This window comes from Lepisma saccharinum, chromosome 4 (genome assembly GCF_977018435.1).
Source record: "Lepisma saccharinum chromosome 4, izLepSacc3.1, whole genome shotgun sequence".
NCBI lineage: Eukaryota > Metazoa > Arthropoda > Insecta > Zygentoma > Lepismatidae > Lepisma > Lepisma saccharinum.
The window spans coordinates 56,510,376-56,526,502 of NC_139232.1; the positions used below are offsets into that span (position 1 = coordinate 56,510,376).

Sequence of the window (16,127 nt, forward strand, 5' to 3'; positions counted from 1 at the left end):
TTCCACTTCAATTTTTGAACTGCTTTCGGAGATCACTTGTTCCTTTCGCCTAAAAAACGTGTCCACTGTACCAAGCTTTTTCTGTAAGGTTGCTTCTCTTTCACGCTTTTCGTTTGCAAGTTTACGATAAGCCGCCCCACTTAACTTCGTTCGCTTCATGCTGTCTGCTGCATAAAACCCACAACAACCCACCAAATCGCAAACGCACTAGCAACAAACTGAATGCACCAGCCAGAGAATACAGTAAGACAAAAACTAGTTGCGGTCCACGCGAAAGCTGCACTCACTCACTCACTTATCAGCAGTGCTTATGTGTTTATTATTACTATTTTTGTTTTTTTTAAGACTGGCATCGAGGGGTATGTATTTACAAAAACAAACCAACAAAGGCTGGGCGGCTTGCATTGTCATTGTAAGCCATAAAAGCCACAGCACGGGTTAAAAACAAATTGATTGGCGCCTGAAGGAGGCAGAGCAGACGAAACATTTCTTGATAACACATAAATCCGATACATCAAGGTTTCTTTCGAATGAAGCGAAAGTGTTGCAAACCGTTGATTTGAAACATTGGTTTCATAGGTCTAAATTGTCACTGTGTACGTAAGACACTTTTTATTATTCTTGTTCTTGATATTCTGGAAGAAAGATTTGCCGCCCAAGAGTTGCCGCCCCTAGGCACGTGCCTAGTGGGCCTATTTGGTAATCCGCCACTGGCTGTATGTCGTCCAAAGGTGTTGGTACCATCCAGTTTATTGATGGTATCATGGATGCATATGTCTATTTGGACATATTGAAGAACAATGTAAAGCAGAGTGCCCAAAAAGTGGACATGCCGCCTATCTACAGATTCCAACAAGACAATGACAGTAAGCATAAGGCGCGAGTTAACATGAATTGGCTAATGTAATATGGAATATGCCCAAACTACTACAAACACCAGCTCAAAGTCCAGACTTAAATCCCATTGAGCATTTATGGGCAATTTTGAAGAGGCGAGTCCATAAAGCAGACGTCAAGTCCAAACAAGAGTTGAAAACTGTTGTGCAAGCCGAGTGGAATAAAATAAGCTCTGAAACATGTCGGAAACTGGTTAATTCTATGAAGAACAGGTGTCAAGCAGTAATTAAAGCCAAAGGATACGCATCAAAGTATTAGAACTGTCAGTCAATTTGCTCTGAATATACTTTTTTCTTTTATATTATTAAGTGTACGAATAGAAAAGTTGTACAAAAAATGGCATGTTTCTCTTTCAGTTTCATTTAATTTATTATTGTCATTGGTTATACAGAATTTGGATAATATTTTATGTTCCTAATGATATTAGTTGTTGAATTGTAAAGAAACAATTTCAAAAGAGTGTATTTCCTTTAGCATTTTCTTTGAAAATCCCTGTGTACGAATAAGAATGTTACATACTGTATAAACTCGTAATTAATTGTACTCAAACAATTTTTATCTGGCGCCGCACCCCCTGAGGGCCTACTCTGATCCCAGACTTCAATTTCGAATAGAAGTGTGTTATTTATTATTACTATTTTGTCAGTGAAGTGAACTTTCTAACTGATTCGGTTGGTTTGTGAATAGTTGATTGATTGTTCTCGGAATTACGGATTGAAGTTCGCTCTTGCAAGCCGACCTACTTAGGTCGTGTTTTGTTTAATCATCCCTAGATGGCTCTAGCTTCGTTCCAATGAAGGAAGTGGAGGAAGGAAAGCAAGAAAGGATCAATATTATAGCCGCATCGCTATTGTAGTGATGTTAGTTTAGAAGTTAGAGAACGCAGGGAATCCAGTGAGAAGCAAGCAATGAAATGGAACAAACATTTCCTCTGCTTGTTTCTGGTATTTCTTGGTGTACGGGGATTAGGTGATCCATACCAAATTCTGGGTGTAAGAAAAACTGCAACTACACTTGAAATACGGAAGGCATATAAGCAATTAGCGAAAGAATGGTAAGACACTTTTGTAATACTGCATCACGATAGTTACATATGTTAACGAAATGCATGTTATCATGATTTGAGAAGTTGACAGCGAATCTAAAGTGTAAACTTTGTTAAATTTGCCGGCTACCTCTGCTCAATGTCTCTCTGTAATCCTTTCACTCATTCAATAACGTTGTGATATATTTGCTGCAATGGTTTTATGGTTGTACTACTGTCTATAATAAAATACAATATAATGTTAATGCTCCACTCCAATAATTTTCAATATCTGATTTCCATTTTTAGGGACATAATGGGTAAAATTTACGTTTCCCCAAAACGTCTTTTTTCAATTTTACAGGAGAAATTACTTACCGAAATGCGTTTATTTATACTTTAGGAAGGTCTTGGAAGTTTGCTTTCAACTCGTTGAATTTTTTTTGCCGATAAATCATGTAATTTTCGACATTAATGTCGCTCCGATGCATGAAAGCTGTTCCCTTGATGTCCATCTACTACGTGAACCAAATATTTGCGAGCGTCTCATGACGTAACAACCGGTCAGTGTTTCCAAACGCGCGGTTTTGTAACTGTGTAACAGTTCTAGAACGTAAATAAACGCGAGTTACTGTTCATCATTTCTGATTACGAACTTGCGACAACATAACGTGCACAGGATCAGTGGCGTGCTCAATGTGAGGTTGATGGGGGTGATAACCCCCCCCCTTTCGCCCAGTATCTCTAAGGCTATTTATGAATGGTTCGTGGGCTATTTATGTATGGTTCGTGGGGCTATCCGTGAATGGTTTGTGGGGCTATCTGTGAATGGTTCATGGGGCTCTTTTTCACTATTGAAACCTTTGCGTGGCCCTACTAACCTATCCACGCGCCAATCGTTCGTGGGGCTATATTTTTAACTATTGAAACCTTTGCGTGGCCCTACTAACCTATCCACGCGGTAATGGTTCGTGGGGCTATATTTTTAACTATTGAAACCTTTGCGTGGCCCTACTAACCTATCCACGTGCCAATGGTTCGTGGGACTAGCGCCAATGGTTCGTGGGGCTATCTTTTTCACTATTGAAACCTTTGCGTGGCCCTACTAACCTATCCACGCGCCAATGGTTCGTGGGGCTATATTTTTAACTATTGAAACCTTTGCGTGGCCCTAGTAACCTATCCACGCGCCAATGGTTCGTGGGACTAGCGCCAATGGTTCGTGGGGCTATCTTTTTCACTATTGAAACCTTTGCGTGGCCCTACTAACCTATCCACGCGCCAGTGGTTTGTGGGGCTAGCGCCAATGGTTCGTGGGGCTATATTATTAACTATTGAAACCTTTGCGTGGCCCTACTAACCTATCCACGCGCCAATGGTTCGTGGGGCTATATTTTTAACTATTGAAACCTTTGCGTGGCCCTACTAACCTATCCACGCGCCAATGGTTCGTGGGGCTATATTTTTAACTATTGAAACCTTTGCGTGGCCCTACTAACCTATCCACGCGCCAATGGTTCGTGGGGCTATATTTTTAACTATTGAAACCTTTGCGTGGCCCTACTAACCTATCCACGCGCCAATCGTTCGTGGGGCTAGCGCCAATGGTTCGTGGGGCTAGCGCGAATGGTTCGTGGGGCTATCTTTTTCACTATTGAAACCTTTGCGTGGCCCTACTAACCTATCCACGCGCCAATCGTTCGTGGGGCTATATTTTTAACTATTGAAACCTTTGCGTGGCCCTACTAACCTATCCACGCGCCAATGGTTCGTGGGGCTATATTTTTAACTATTGAAACCTTTGCGTGGCCCTACTAACCTATCCACGCGCCAATGGTTCGTGGGACTAGCGCCAATGGTTCGTGGGGCTATCTTTTTCACTATTGAAACCTTTGCGTGGCCCTACTAACCTATCCACGCGCCAATGGTTCGTGGGGCTATATTTTTAACTATTGAAACCTTTGCGTGGCCCTACTAACCTATCCACGCGCCAATGGTTCGTGGGACTAGCGCCAATGGTTCGTGGGGCTATCTTTTTCACTATTGAAACCTTTGCGTGGCCCTACTAACCTATCCACGCGCCAATGGTTCGTGGGGCTATCTTTTTCACTATTGAAACCTTTGCGTGGCCCTACTAACCTATCCACGCGCCAATGGTTTCAGTTGCTTTGTTTTATTTCAATCACTTATCGCACAACACTCTTGCTACCTTGCGTTCTGACGTCAGCAGACTGAAGTTTATTTTTAGGCTAAAGGCCTATGTTGTTATCCATATCATTAAAATTTCAGTAACCACCAAACGTCTCTAATTCCCTTATTTTCGTATTTTCCACATTCATACTTACGTATTCTCCATACTAGTACCTAGATATTTTGCTATGAAGAAGGTCGCAACACTGCATAACCACTGATCATGGACTACGCTAGTCAAGATTTCTCCGCCATATCGCGTGTAACGCAAGCAAAAGCGAAGAAAATAAAAATACTCCATATTTCGAAAATTGAGATTATTTGCCTGCAAAAAACGAAACGCGAAATAGAAGAATCCTTACGAATGCAGAATATGTAAGTATCAATGTGAAAAATACGAAAATAAGGGAATTAGAGACGTTTGGTGGTTACCGAAATGTTAATACATAAGGTAGTGTAAATATTAATATACATTAGTTGTCAGATTATGCAATAAATACCATCTATTTGAAGGGAATTTACATGAACCTGGTGTTACTATGTATAGTTTCATAAAATATCGAAGGGAAGAACCCAGGGTACTACTTTACTATACAGGAGACACCTATCAATGATTTATTTCGCAATTTTATACATTGCTAACGTACTATTCTGCTTTGCGGAACATTTCTTTAGGTGAAATAATGAATTTCTAACGAAAATAATGTATATTTCTTACATTAACAAGTACTTACTGTTGTCCGTCCGTATTTCCCACAAACCATTGACGTTAGCCCAAAAATTCACGATAGCCCCACGAACCATCACTGGGATGAGGTATGTCTACTAGGTTAGGCCTGTTAGGTTAGGTTCCATTAGCACTCCTTTCGTTCAATTTAGCATATACGGACAACATCGGCTTGTAGCAGCAGCAATATCGCATATTGTGCTCTCGTGCAGAAAGCAAATGGCGGCAGCAGCAATAGCACGTCGGAAGTAGATTTTCGTAGAAAACCACATGCATTCGCATTAAAATGGATCAAAACTACATTCCCGAACATCAACAACGCTACAGAAAATGATTTGCGTAACTACTTTCTCTTGTAAATTTGAAGAAATCCGTCTCCGGTATAGTAAAGTGTTACCGAACCCAGTTTTGCACGAAATTACGGCAAGCAGTTACACTCATGAAATACGAAAGGAAAGAACATTCTCTGTACTAATGTGGGTAACGGTTCAAATTGTTTTATGATTTTTTTCAAAGTCTCGTAGAAGAGAGACTAATTATCGTAGAATTTTGGAAATCATTGTCACACGAAATTTGAACCTTCCTTAAAATAGTGAGCACTTTTGAATTCGAATAAAAACAGTTATGTTGAAAAATTACTTATAAGTTACCTTACACAAGCATGCTTCCCATGGATAAGGTATTCTCTGTTGACAAGTGACATTAAGTATCCTAGACTAGTGGGAATGAATGTAGAAGTAAATTGGAATCTTGGTAGAATGTATTTTAATGCTAAGAGAACCAAACCTGACCTGCTTAACCTAACCATGAAAGCATATTTTGAACAAGATTGCTAAAACTCCACAGTATGTGTTAACAAATGTAAATCAAAATCGAACCATATCAAAATTGCATTCCTAGCATGATGAAATTGCAATAAAACAAAAGGAACTCGAGGCCCTAATGTGATCATGAGAATTAGTGGGTGATAGAACTATTTTCACTGTAAAATTAGCGAGTTGTATGCAGAAATTTAGAAAAAATTAAACTCAACTAGTGGTCGGTCATGTACTCTTATGAAATTCATGGACACAGCAGGGGTTCTGAGATAGATGAATATCAAATTCAAATGTGCAAAGAGTACTCCATATTTTCCCCTATAGCCTATGTTTTTTTTTCTGTGAAGAATGAGCATCAAAGTTGCACACATGCTTACACACAGTGGTGTGCCCAATAAGGGTGGGGGAGGGAGTAACCACACATTTAGCGCAACATTCCTGAAAATAGAAGGCATAACCTAAACGGTCATACCATACACACCACCTGTGTAGAGATCTCAGAATTGACAGAAGAAGCTGAAAGTATGTGGGATGATGATAATGTGCTTAAAATATTCTTTCCTCTGTAAACTACAAAACCTAACCTTCTTTTCCAATAGTTGTTGTATATTTGCAACAGCCTAAATTCCTTTTTTTTTTTATTTATTCCGATTTCATCATGCTACGAATGCAATTTTTACATGGTTCGATTTTGATTTAAGCCTGTTAACACATACTGCTAACTTTTAGCGATTACTTGAAGATTTTGTTCATAGTTAGGTTCGTTGGGTCAGGCCAGGTTAGCATTAAAATAAAGTCCCTAAATGCATTCTACTAAGGTTTAAATTTATTTCTACATTCATTTCCACTAGTCTCTGATACTCACTTCCTTCTATCAATGGAGAATACCTTGTCCATGGGTAGGATGCATGGTAAGGTAATTTTCAAGCTTTTTTGGTACCCCTAACCTTCTGTACCCCCTTGAGATAGTGAAATATCTTGCATGGTTTATGAAGAGTTTGTTGTTCATGAACATTTTTCAGTTGATTTTAAGCTCAAGGAAACGTGCTATTGTGAAGTAAAGTACGTCAGTTTCCTTAGTGAGTTACTTTACCGTGAAGCAGAACAGCCCGAAGGCTTCGCACAAGTGAATATAGCATCTGAAATGACATTTCACAATGGCAGCTATAATTTTACGTGGTTAGGTTTGGTACTGGTAGTTATTTTCGACGTGTTCTTTCACTATTTTAGTGTGCATACAAGCAATTTTTACTAACAAGAAGCTGCGAAAGTACTTCAAAATTGCAGGTTTTTACTTACGTGGGCCAACATTTGGGATCAAATATCTCCGTTATTTGTATTTTCTGCTTGCTGGAAACAATTTTATATTACATAAAACATAGGATTTTGTAGATTAAAAAGTAATTCAACATAATTATCGAGGGGGTGCAGTGGGTAAATGGCACAGTTTTTTTTTTCAACATAGATAACTTTTTTGAAATCCAAACAGTTCTCATTACTTTTAAGGAAGGTTCAAATTTCGTGTGACGATGATTGCCAAAATTCTACGATAATTAGTTTTTCTTCTAGGATAATTTGAAAAAATCATAAAACAATCTGAACCGTTACCAGGTTTTGTATTCTTTGATAAGTGACATAAGAAGAAATTAAACCAATTGTTTGTTTGTTTGTTGATATTACATTTGATTCTATTTATGGTTCTTGAGAAAGTTAAATGCAAAATATATATATAAAAGTTTGATAATTAAAATGTTCAGTGGCTACAAGTAGGTCCATTGTGAATATGACTACACAGATAACAGCGAAAATTTAAGAAGTCTCTCCTGTTTGATGATAATTATGTTTTACGAGGAAGAGAAAACATTGGTGCTGTGGTTGAATTTTCAACCATCAGTAAGTGCAGATGATGCAGTTAGCTGCTTGCCATGCAATCCTGTCCCTGCATTGCAAAAATGTGCAGCATTCAACACATGGCCATCACCTTTATTCATTTCAGAGTATTTTTATCATTATGAAGGAAAACCATACACAGCAAAAACAGATACAATATTTAACAGGGGCCACTGTACCCCCTGGAGAATTATGTTGAATGTTTTTTTTTTAATAGAGCATTGAAAACACACGTAACGGAGATATTTGATACCAAAGTATGGACTGTGTAATTACAAACTTGTCATCTCTGAGAACTTTTGCCATTTTTATTAGTAAAATTGTTTGTATGCACACTAAAATAATGAAAGAACATGTTGGAAACAGCTAACACTCCTAACCTAATGATGTAGAATTATAATGTTATTGTGGAAAGTCATGTTGGGTGCTATATTGACTTGTGCAAAGCCTTCGGGCTGTTCTGCTTGATGCTAAGTCAACAGAGGTACTTTACTTCACAATAACAGATCACTGCAAGCTAAAAACAACAGAAAAGTTCATACATAAACAACATAATCTTCATAAAGCATGCAAAATATTCCACTTTCTCAACAGGGTACTGAGTTGTTGTTGATTTTTTTAAGCAAAGCAAGTGAAGGAAATTATAAATATGGCAGCTTGGGGACACTCCTGCACAAGTGAAAAGGAACGTTTTCATCTACAGTGGCTACACTAGGACTAAACAATTAAATGTTCACTTTAGTTAGCTAGGGTTTCTCTTCTTGGCATGATTTCAAAATTGTTATTAGGGTATCCATTTGTGGTTCTGGTAGGAAGGTGGTTGTGAAGGAACACTGAAATTTCTTTACAAAATGAGTACATCACCTATAACTATCTATCTAACTAACTCTCTAGCCTTCTTAAACATGAAGGTTTATGGCTGCAGCAACACAAGCCTTTCATCTGTCCCTATCCTGAGCAAAATCAATTCAATCTTTTCCATCCTTACTGATTTCCTTTAGGTCCATCTCAACGTTATCCCTCGATCTTCGTCTTCCTACAGGTCTCTTACCATCAGGTTTTCCAACAAGAATCCTGTGAACTCTTCTTTCCTCTCCCATTCATTCTACATGGCCTGCTCACCTAAGTCTTCTTGATTTAATAATTCTAATGATATCTGGACATGAATACAAATTATGTAGTTCTAAATTATGTAACCTTTTCCATTCACATGTCTCCTCATCCCTTTTAGGTCCAAATATTTTTCTAAGGATTTCATTTTCAAATGCATACAATACTACAGGGAAAATTACTGTTTCGTATATTTTAACTTTTAGTTTCTTAGATATTATACGAGAAGATAAAAAAAATATGAAAAGAAATGTAACACACATTTACTGAATGAAGTCCGCTTTTTATTTTTTCTTTAATATCATTCATTTGTTAGTATTACTCCTGAATTTGGAGACTGATTCAAATGAGTTGGTATCAATAAATAAATTTTTATTATTACCTATATCACCTATTCCACATCTAAATATGCATTACTGCGCAAATACATGTTGCATTTTAAAATCTTACGTTCCTTTCAAATCAATAAATCTTTACATGAGGATAGATAAAATGACGAGGTACTGTGGTTATATGCTGTACTTCGCTTAAACTTTTACTCCATCCCCATAGTATTTTAAAGGCATGGGTGGACCCACTTTTTAGATATGTTAAACTAGTTTTGTTGAGACCATTATTTAAAACTGGAAACAAAAGGTCGGTCCCCTGGAACATATCATGGTTGAAGAAACAGAAAAATGTCTACAAGTAGCTCCCAACCAGAGAAGTTGCATAAATAATATTAAAAAATGACTTAATTTTGTGATTAATATTTTCTTGTAGTAATAAATGTTTATTTACAATTGTTTCAGGCACCCAGACAAAAACAAAGATCCAGAAGCAGAAACTAAGTTTGTTGAAATTACTCAGGCATATGAGGTGAGTACTTATATGCAGTTGCTGTACAAAAGGGATTAGATCTGTAGATAGTTAACAGGGCTTTAAGTTTTGGAATAATGCTATGAAGAAGATAGATTTGATTTTTTTTACCAAATGAGTACTAATTTCACAGCAAATTACATATGCACAAAAATAGCATAATGAAAGTTTGATTGTACACAAATCACTTAAAAGTGTCTATACTTGAAGAGAAAAAAAAATGAAGTGTCTCGTATGGTATGTTGGGCCTCCCCGATGGCGCAGTGGTAGCGTCGCCGCCTTGTAATCAAGGGGTCCCGGGTTCGATACCCGGTGGAGGCACAAGTGGTTCGGATCCCACTTTAAACTGTAGGTCCAGTCCCGATTAGCCTTACTGTGCATAAAGTGGACTTAAAACACCAACTCGTATGGTATGTTAAAATTTAAATTGTAGTTTGATATTTAATTGTCTCTATTGTTCTTCACATTATGTTTTTAACTTAAGCATGTAACCTGAATGCTTTTGCACTTGTGGTGGCATAGGGAGTTTACTGAAAACAAATTCTCAATTTCCTGACCAGGATGGGAAATTTTCAAAATTTCCCGATACCCTAAAGTTCACTGTTTTTACTCGTCTGGAATATAAACTGTTAATTTCAAGAAATTTCTGACAATTATAGCGGAGAAAATATCAAGAATTAATCTCTTTTAAATAAGATCCTTTGGATTTTCTTGTCTGTTCTGGATTACAAATAGTCTGGAAATAATTTCATGAGGTCAGGATCTGACCTTGATAATTCACACCCTCATCATTTTGAATTATTTCTTTTTTTGCAGTACCCTTTGACATGTAAAAAAAACTTGGATTAGAGGTGCAATGAAGAAAAGTAGATTAAGTGGTCTCTGTTTGATATGTATTTTGTGAAAAAGTACAAAAACACAAATAAACGTTCATCAACAAAGTGATAGATAATTATGGAGAGGAAGTAAGGTGAATCCAGTTTCTATCTAGATAGCAGTGGCGTAGCTTGGACATTTCGGGTGGGAACGCCAAGTCCGAAGGAAGGGTCGGCCCTTTTTTGCTTAATAATTTACATGGTATTAGTTGCCACAGGTATTGTTTATTTGCCTGAAGTCAGCTGCGTTTTCAATAAAACATCATCCATGCATGTTTTAGCTAGAAAATGAGATGCCTCACTATGACACAAATTTTTTGAACTCTGGTGTTTTATACTTTTTGGTATGATGCAAGTCATTAGAAAACCTACTTGAATCACAAGCGCCTCTGAACAACAATAGAAGTCATTGCTGTGGGCGATCCAACTACTGATTGATTTGGTTTATTTTACTTAGTTTTTCTACCACTTTTGGTTAATCGCGAATATGAATATGAGTGATATTTATGAAGTTGATGAAGGGACACTCATAAAGAACACCCATGCTAACGCCGGGATTCGAACCAGGGATCTCTGCCATCTTGGCATGCTGTGCAAAACACTCTGACATGTAGGTGGGTGGATGATCCAACTATCGTACACTCTACTGACGTAACAGTGCCGATTAGTAATTCAGACCACTGTTTATTGCATCTTGGAATGGTGATGAACATTTTAAAATAATTTTGTCCACAGACCATTTGATGTTAAGAGTTTTCAAGTGAATGCTAACTTATCCATTGACACAATATTAAGCAGTTAGATACTAACGAAAAAATAATATTAATAAAAAAAGAATAGTTTTGCACGTTAAGTGGTAGAGCAGGCACAGACTGAACTTCTACCACGAGGACTTCACCAACTTATTTGACAAAAACTATGTTGATCTTTTAGTTTTTAATACACATCGCTGTTCGTGCGCTAAATTATACAATGCAATGGTCATTAATAAATGGTATATTTGAGTTTGGTAAAGTTACGTCAGTCAATATTGCGTATTGTAGCATCACATAGCATGAGTGGCATGAGCGCGAAGAACCGGTTAGGAATTCTACTGCTTGTCTGCTTCAGAAGGCAGGAAGGGTCACATGAACCAATCACGTAGCCATCTGCTCCATACGCTGGCGTACAAGAGAGCATTTGCACGCGTGCTGTAGAGATCCAAGCTTTTGCTCCAGAAAGGCAGCAAGGAATATAGAGTTCTTTACGCCGAACCTGCCCGGCTTCCAGGCAGGAAAGGCATTAAAAACAAAATGCTGGAACGCGTGGTGTTAGTGGAGCATTGCAAGCGGATCGTGAAAAATAGCTATTATAATGTCATGAAGATCAAACATATATGAAATTAGTAAAGATTTACTTTATATTTACAGCATTTACGTATTGTTGAAATTTAAAATCCGGGAATGCCGGGCATATGGGCGTACTATAACGCTATACCACTGCTAGATAGGAGACTGGAGTCTGAACTTGTATACAATTGTCAATTCAATTTTATGATTTGTAAGTATAATAATAATATAATAGCAATAATAATAATTATAAAAAAGTTTCTATGGCTGAAGGGCAAGATATGAAATCTTACTCTGCCATCTTTGATAAAAGATCCTGCGGGCACCCTTGTGCTTTGCTAATGGATTTTTTTTTTTCAGATAATTTCATTTGATGTATTTTACTTCGCTTGTTGTGCCATTTTTAGCTAATTTGCGAAGATGGCGATGAGTGATGATATGATGAAATTGATGAATGGACACTCGTAGACATCCATGCCCAGGCCGAGATTCGAACCCGGGACCCCTGGCACCGTACCACAATGTGCTAACCACTTCACCACGGGGGCTGGCTTTGTTTCAGATAAGGCATAACTTACACCACATGCCATCATTTCACTAAGTAATAAAGACTATTTTTGGTTTGATCGATTGATTGAAATTAATATTTTGGGTGCATCAGCGCTTAGGCTATTTTGCACCCATGACATTATACGGGGTCCAGTCCCACCTTGGTTAAAAGCTGAGACTGTAAAGAGGCACTCAGCACATATAAACACAGGATAACACACACACACACAGTCCTACAAAGATTATACTGGCCGAAGGTCCAGATACCAGAGCCTCACTAGTCTACGAAATGCAGTCCAAGATGTAACGTGGAAGGATCACCCCTTATACCCTAGACTAGTTTTGGCATGCACTTGCTTTGTTCTCAAGCTTTCACCACATCATGTGGCTTCCTCAGGAGATAGGAGAAGTATATTAAAGATTAAAACATTGGAAGGAAAGTTTAAAGTTTAAAAAGATGATAAAAGGTAAGAGTCACTCCTTCCTACTCCAACTCTGGCTGGCAGCAGTGCTCTGTCATTCCTTCCTACACCAACTCTAGCTCCACCTATGTCAGCCAGAGTTGGAGTAGGAAGGAGTGACTGCACTGCTTTGTCTTTTACCTTTTATCATCTTATTAACCTTTAAACTTACCTTCCAATGTCTTAATCTTTACTATATTTGTCCTATCTCCTGAGGAAGCCACATGATGTGGTGAAAGCTTGACAACAAAGTAAGTACATGCCAATACTATTATCGGATTAAAAATTATAGATACTTGAGTTTGGACTCCAATTAAAAATTAGCCAGTAAATCTACATAAAAGCAAGTTACATCAAAATTTAGCTTATTCAATTCTGCAAACCATTTTTTTTCTTTTTGGAGAATGCCTTCTATTTTTTATCATTGTGAGAACAAAAAAGTGCTGCTTTTTTCGGGTTTTGCAAGCGGTCGCTCTTTTTGAAATTCTATAAATAATAAAATGGGTGGTCCGATCGTGATTTTCAGATTTTTAAAATTTGTCAAAAAACGGTTATTTTCAATTTTGCGAAACCACTTTTTCTTGGTATTGGTTAGTCGTATAAGTACAATATTGATCTTGTTTTGAAGCTATTTGCATCTGTTCTCAAAATCCATTAACGTTGTCAATTCACATTGCAAAACCAATGTTATACTGGTTTTTTTTATTTAGGGGAGTAAAGCCACACGCGGATCGTGGCAACACTGCACACAGCGGTGTGCACACAGTGTGGAAAATTCAGCCTGCTCCAGCGAGACAATGCGTGCTATGTTGCCACGTTCCACATACATCTTGGTTAGCATAGGATAACTCAGAATTCAATAAGCTAAATTTTGATGTAACTCGTTTTTATGTAGGTTCACTGGTTATTTTTTTAATTAGAGTCCAAACTCAGGTGTCTATAATTTTTATTTCGACAATAATCTTTATTAGTTAGGGATTTGTTTCAGTTCTTCAGCCTCGTATTGTTCAAAACAATGTGTATTTGAATAAGGTGATGAATAATTTATGTACTTGTATCTTTGTATGTGAGTGTACCAGTAATAACGCATTGCATTTTGTTGCAGCTCTTGTCAGATCCCGAGCGAAGGAAACAGTTTGACAGCTTTGGGATCACAGAAGATGCCCCAGCTTTCAGACAGAAGCCTGACTACAGCCAGTATAGAAGATTTGATCCCTTTGATGATCTCTTTGGCTTCTCAGGAAGTGGATTCAAATTTCATTTTCAGGACAGGGACATTACAATTTTTCATAAGCTGAGTGTTACTACAAGGTAAATATTTCGTAGGAAAGTTACAGACAAGAAAAATATAAAAGAGCGATTCCGTACTTACATTCCATGGCAGAGTGGTTAGCACAGCACGCTGCAACACCAGCGGTCCTGGATTTGAATTCCGACCTGAGCATGGGTGCTCTTTGTGAGTGTTCCTTCATCGATTTCATCATATCATCACTCATCTTCATCGTTGTTACAGTGCCTTGAGTACGTAGTGTGGAAAACCCCGATGAAGCGACATTTGGTATTTCCAAAGATCTGACATCACTTGTGACCCTCAAATCTGGCAAATACCAAATTTCAGATAGTTTAACATCAAAAAAGTTTTACCTTCTGCAATGTAGGAAAGTGAAAGGTGCATAAAAATAGCTGAAGTAAGCAAAAATTGCAGAATAGGCATTTTTAGGTATGATTAAGCAAAATAGGCACTAACACTCAAACTAGGCATTTATAGGCACTATTAAAATGCATTTTTACACTAGAAACACCATGAAATGAACTTAAAACATTAAAGCCTATATTTTACTACAAAGGAATAAAAAAGGCAAATAGTCATAAATCCACACCTTAGTGATGAATACCCGTGGGTCACGTTTAAAACACCTGTAGTGTGGAAAATGGCACTGTTCTAGGCTCTCTGGCAGGTTCCACTCGAATATGATACCGCTAGAGGCGCTGGTGTTGGACCCGGTGCTTGGTATTCGTCTGCTTATAATGAAAGTAAAGGGAGTTTTCGCTGCAACGTCTAATAATTCTTTTACATGAAGCATTTCTATTAATGTGATAATTGCTATGATATTTGGTACAGTGGTCGTGAAGATATTAACGGACATTCTAGACAGTTGACCACATCCTGTTATTGTGACTTTCATTAATAATACGGGAAAAAATATATGCATGGAATGCTCTTGGTAACTAAATTCTTGTGTATGAATTAGGTTCATTATTATTATTATTATCATCATCATTTCTTTTAAAGATTTACACTTGAATATTTTTGATATTTACTGTCTCTTTTCTTCACTTGAAACTAATCGCGGCGATGATGATAACTGATGATTGCATGAAATGACGAGGAGAAACCCACATAATCATTAGTGCCATTGGCATGAGTGTAAGGAAACTTTCAGACCAATGGGACAAGCGACACAGGATGTTCACACTGATGTGACTAGTGACACAGACACTTCCAGACTGTAAAATAGCATTCATTGTACACAAGGGTTCCAACAATAAACCATTCAGAAAGTGACACGTTCAGCACATGTTCATGTGTCGTATTTACGTGCTACTTGTTATTTCAGTCGGAAAGCTGCTTAAAGGAAGGGTACTCAGACCGAAGCAACATGCCACAGGGTTGCTTCCCAATGAAGTGACAAGCGACATGGTGCCTTCATTCTATTAGCAAATGTTTGCTGCTAATTGTGCGAACAACAGATCTAGGCAACATAAACTGCATGTTTCAACAACAGATCTAGGCAACATGATAAACCGCTCATTACAACAGATCTAGGCAACACGATAAGCCACACATGTCGCTCAAACTGGGCCATTTCCTCAATAGCTTGCAACGTGTTGCCGTGGTTTGTTGTTCGTACATGCACGATGCAATGAGTGTCTTGCTTTCGGGAGATTGCACACCAAAGCGACAAGTGCCACGCAACACTTACCGCTTGAGGATTTCACCAACCGAAGGTTGGCCTGTGCTGCCCTTCATGCCGCTACAGTGTGAAACATTGCTCTTGATTGTCTCGTTTCCAAGCAACATGTGTCGCGTGTCGCTTCGGTATGAAATCTAACTAGTACACAATCCAACAACTTACGTCCGGAATCACATTGCGATGTTTCTTGTATTACACAACTATTTATTTATTTTATTTTACTTTTCTTTCTGAATTAATGCCATTTCGTTACTGTAAATCACTCCACAAATATAACTGAAACTGCCTTTCAAGACATACAAATCTACACAGCACAGTAGCGTACGCAGGATTTCATGAAGGGGGGTGTTATTTCGAAAACTTTCTACAAATTCACATTACCATTGTTTTATTATACTTTAATTAATTAATAATAATTAATTAAT

The 16,127-nt window shown here is 37.8% G+C and overlaps 1 protein-coding gene across 2 annotated transcripts in view; it reads left to right on the forward strand.

The window, feature by feature from the left end:
- Positions 1-1,684: 1,684 nt before the first annotated feature.
- Positions 1,685-16,127, forward strand: part of l(3)80Fg (dnaJ homolog subfamily C member 16 l(3)80Fg) — an 82,575-nt gene continuing 68,132 nt past the window's right edge. For both annotated transcript variants that reach the window (XM_083120534.1, XM_083120535.1), the window contains exons 1-3: positions 1,685-1,951; positions 9,448-9,514; positions 13,833-14,038. In XM_083120534.1, coding sequence (XP_082976660.1) covers positions 1,806-1,951; positions 9,448-9,514; positions 13,833-14,038 — 419 coding nt within the window. In that variant the 5' untranslated portion in view covers positions 1,685-1,805. The remainder of the gene's footprint in view (positions 1,952-9,447; positions 9,515-13,832; positions 14,039-16,127) is intronic.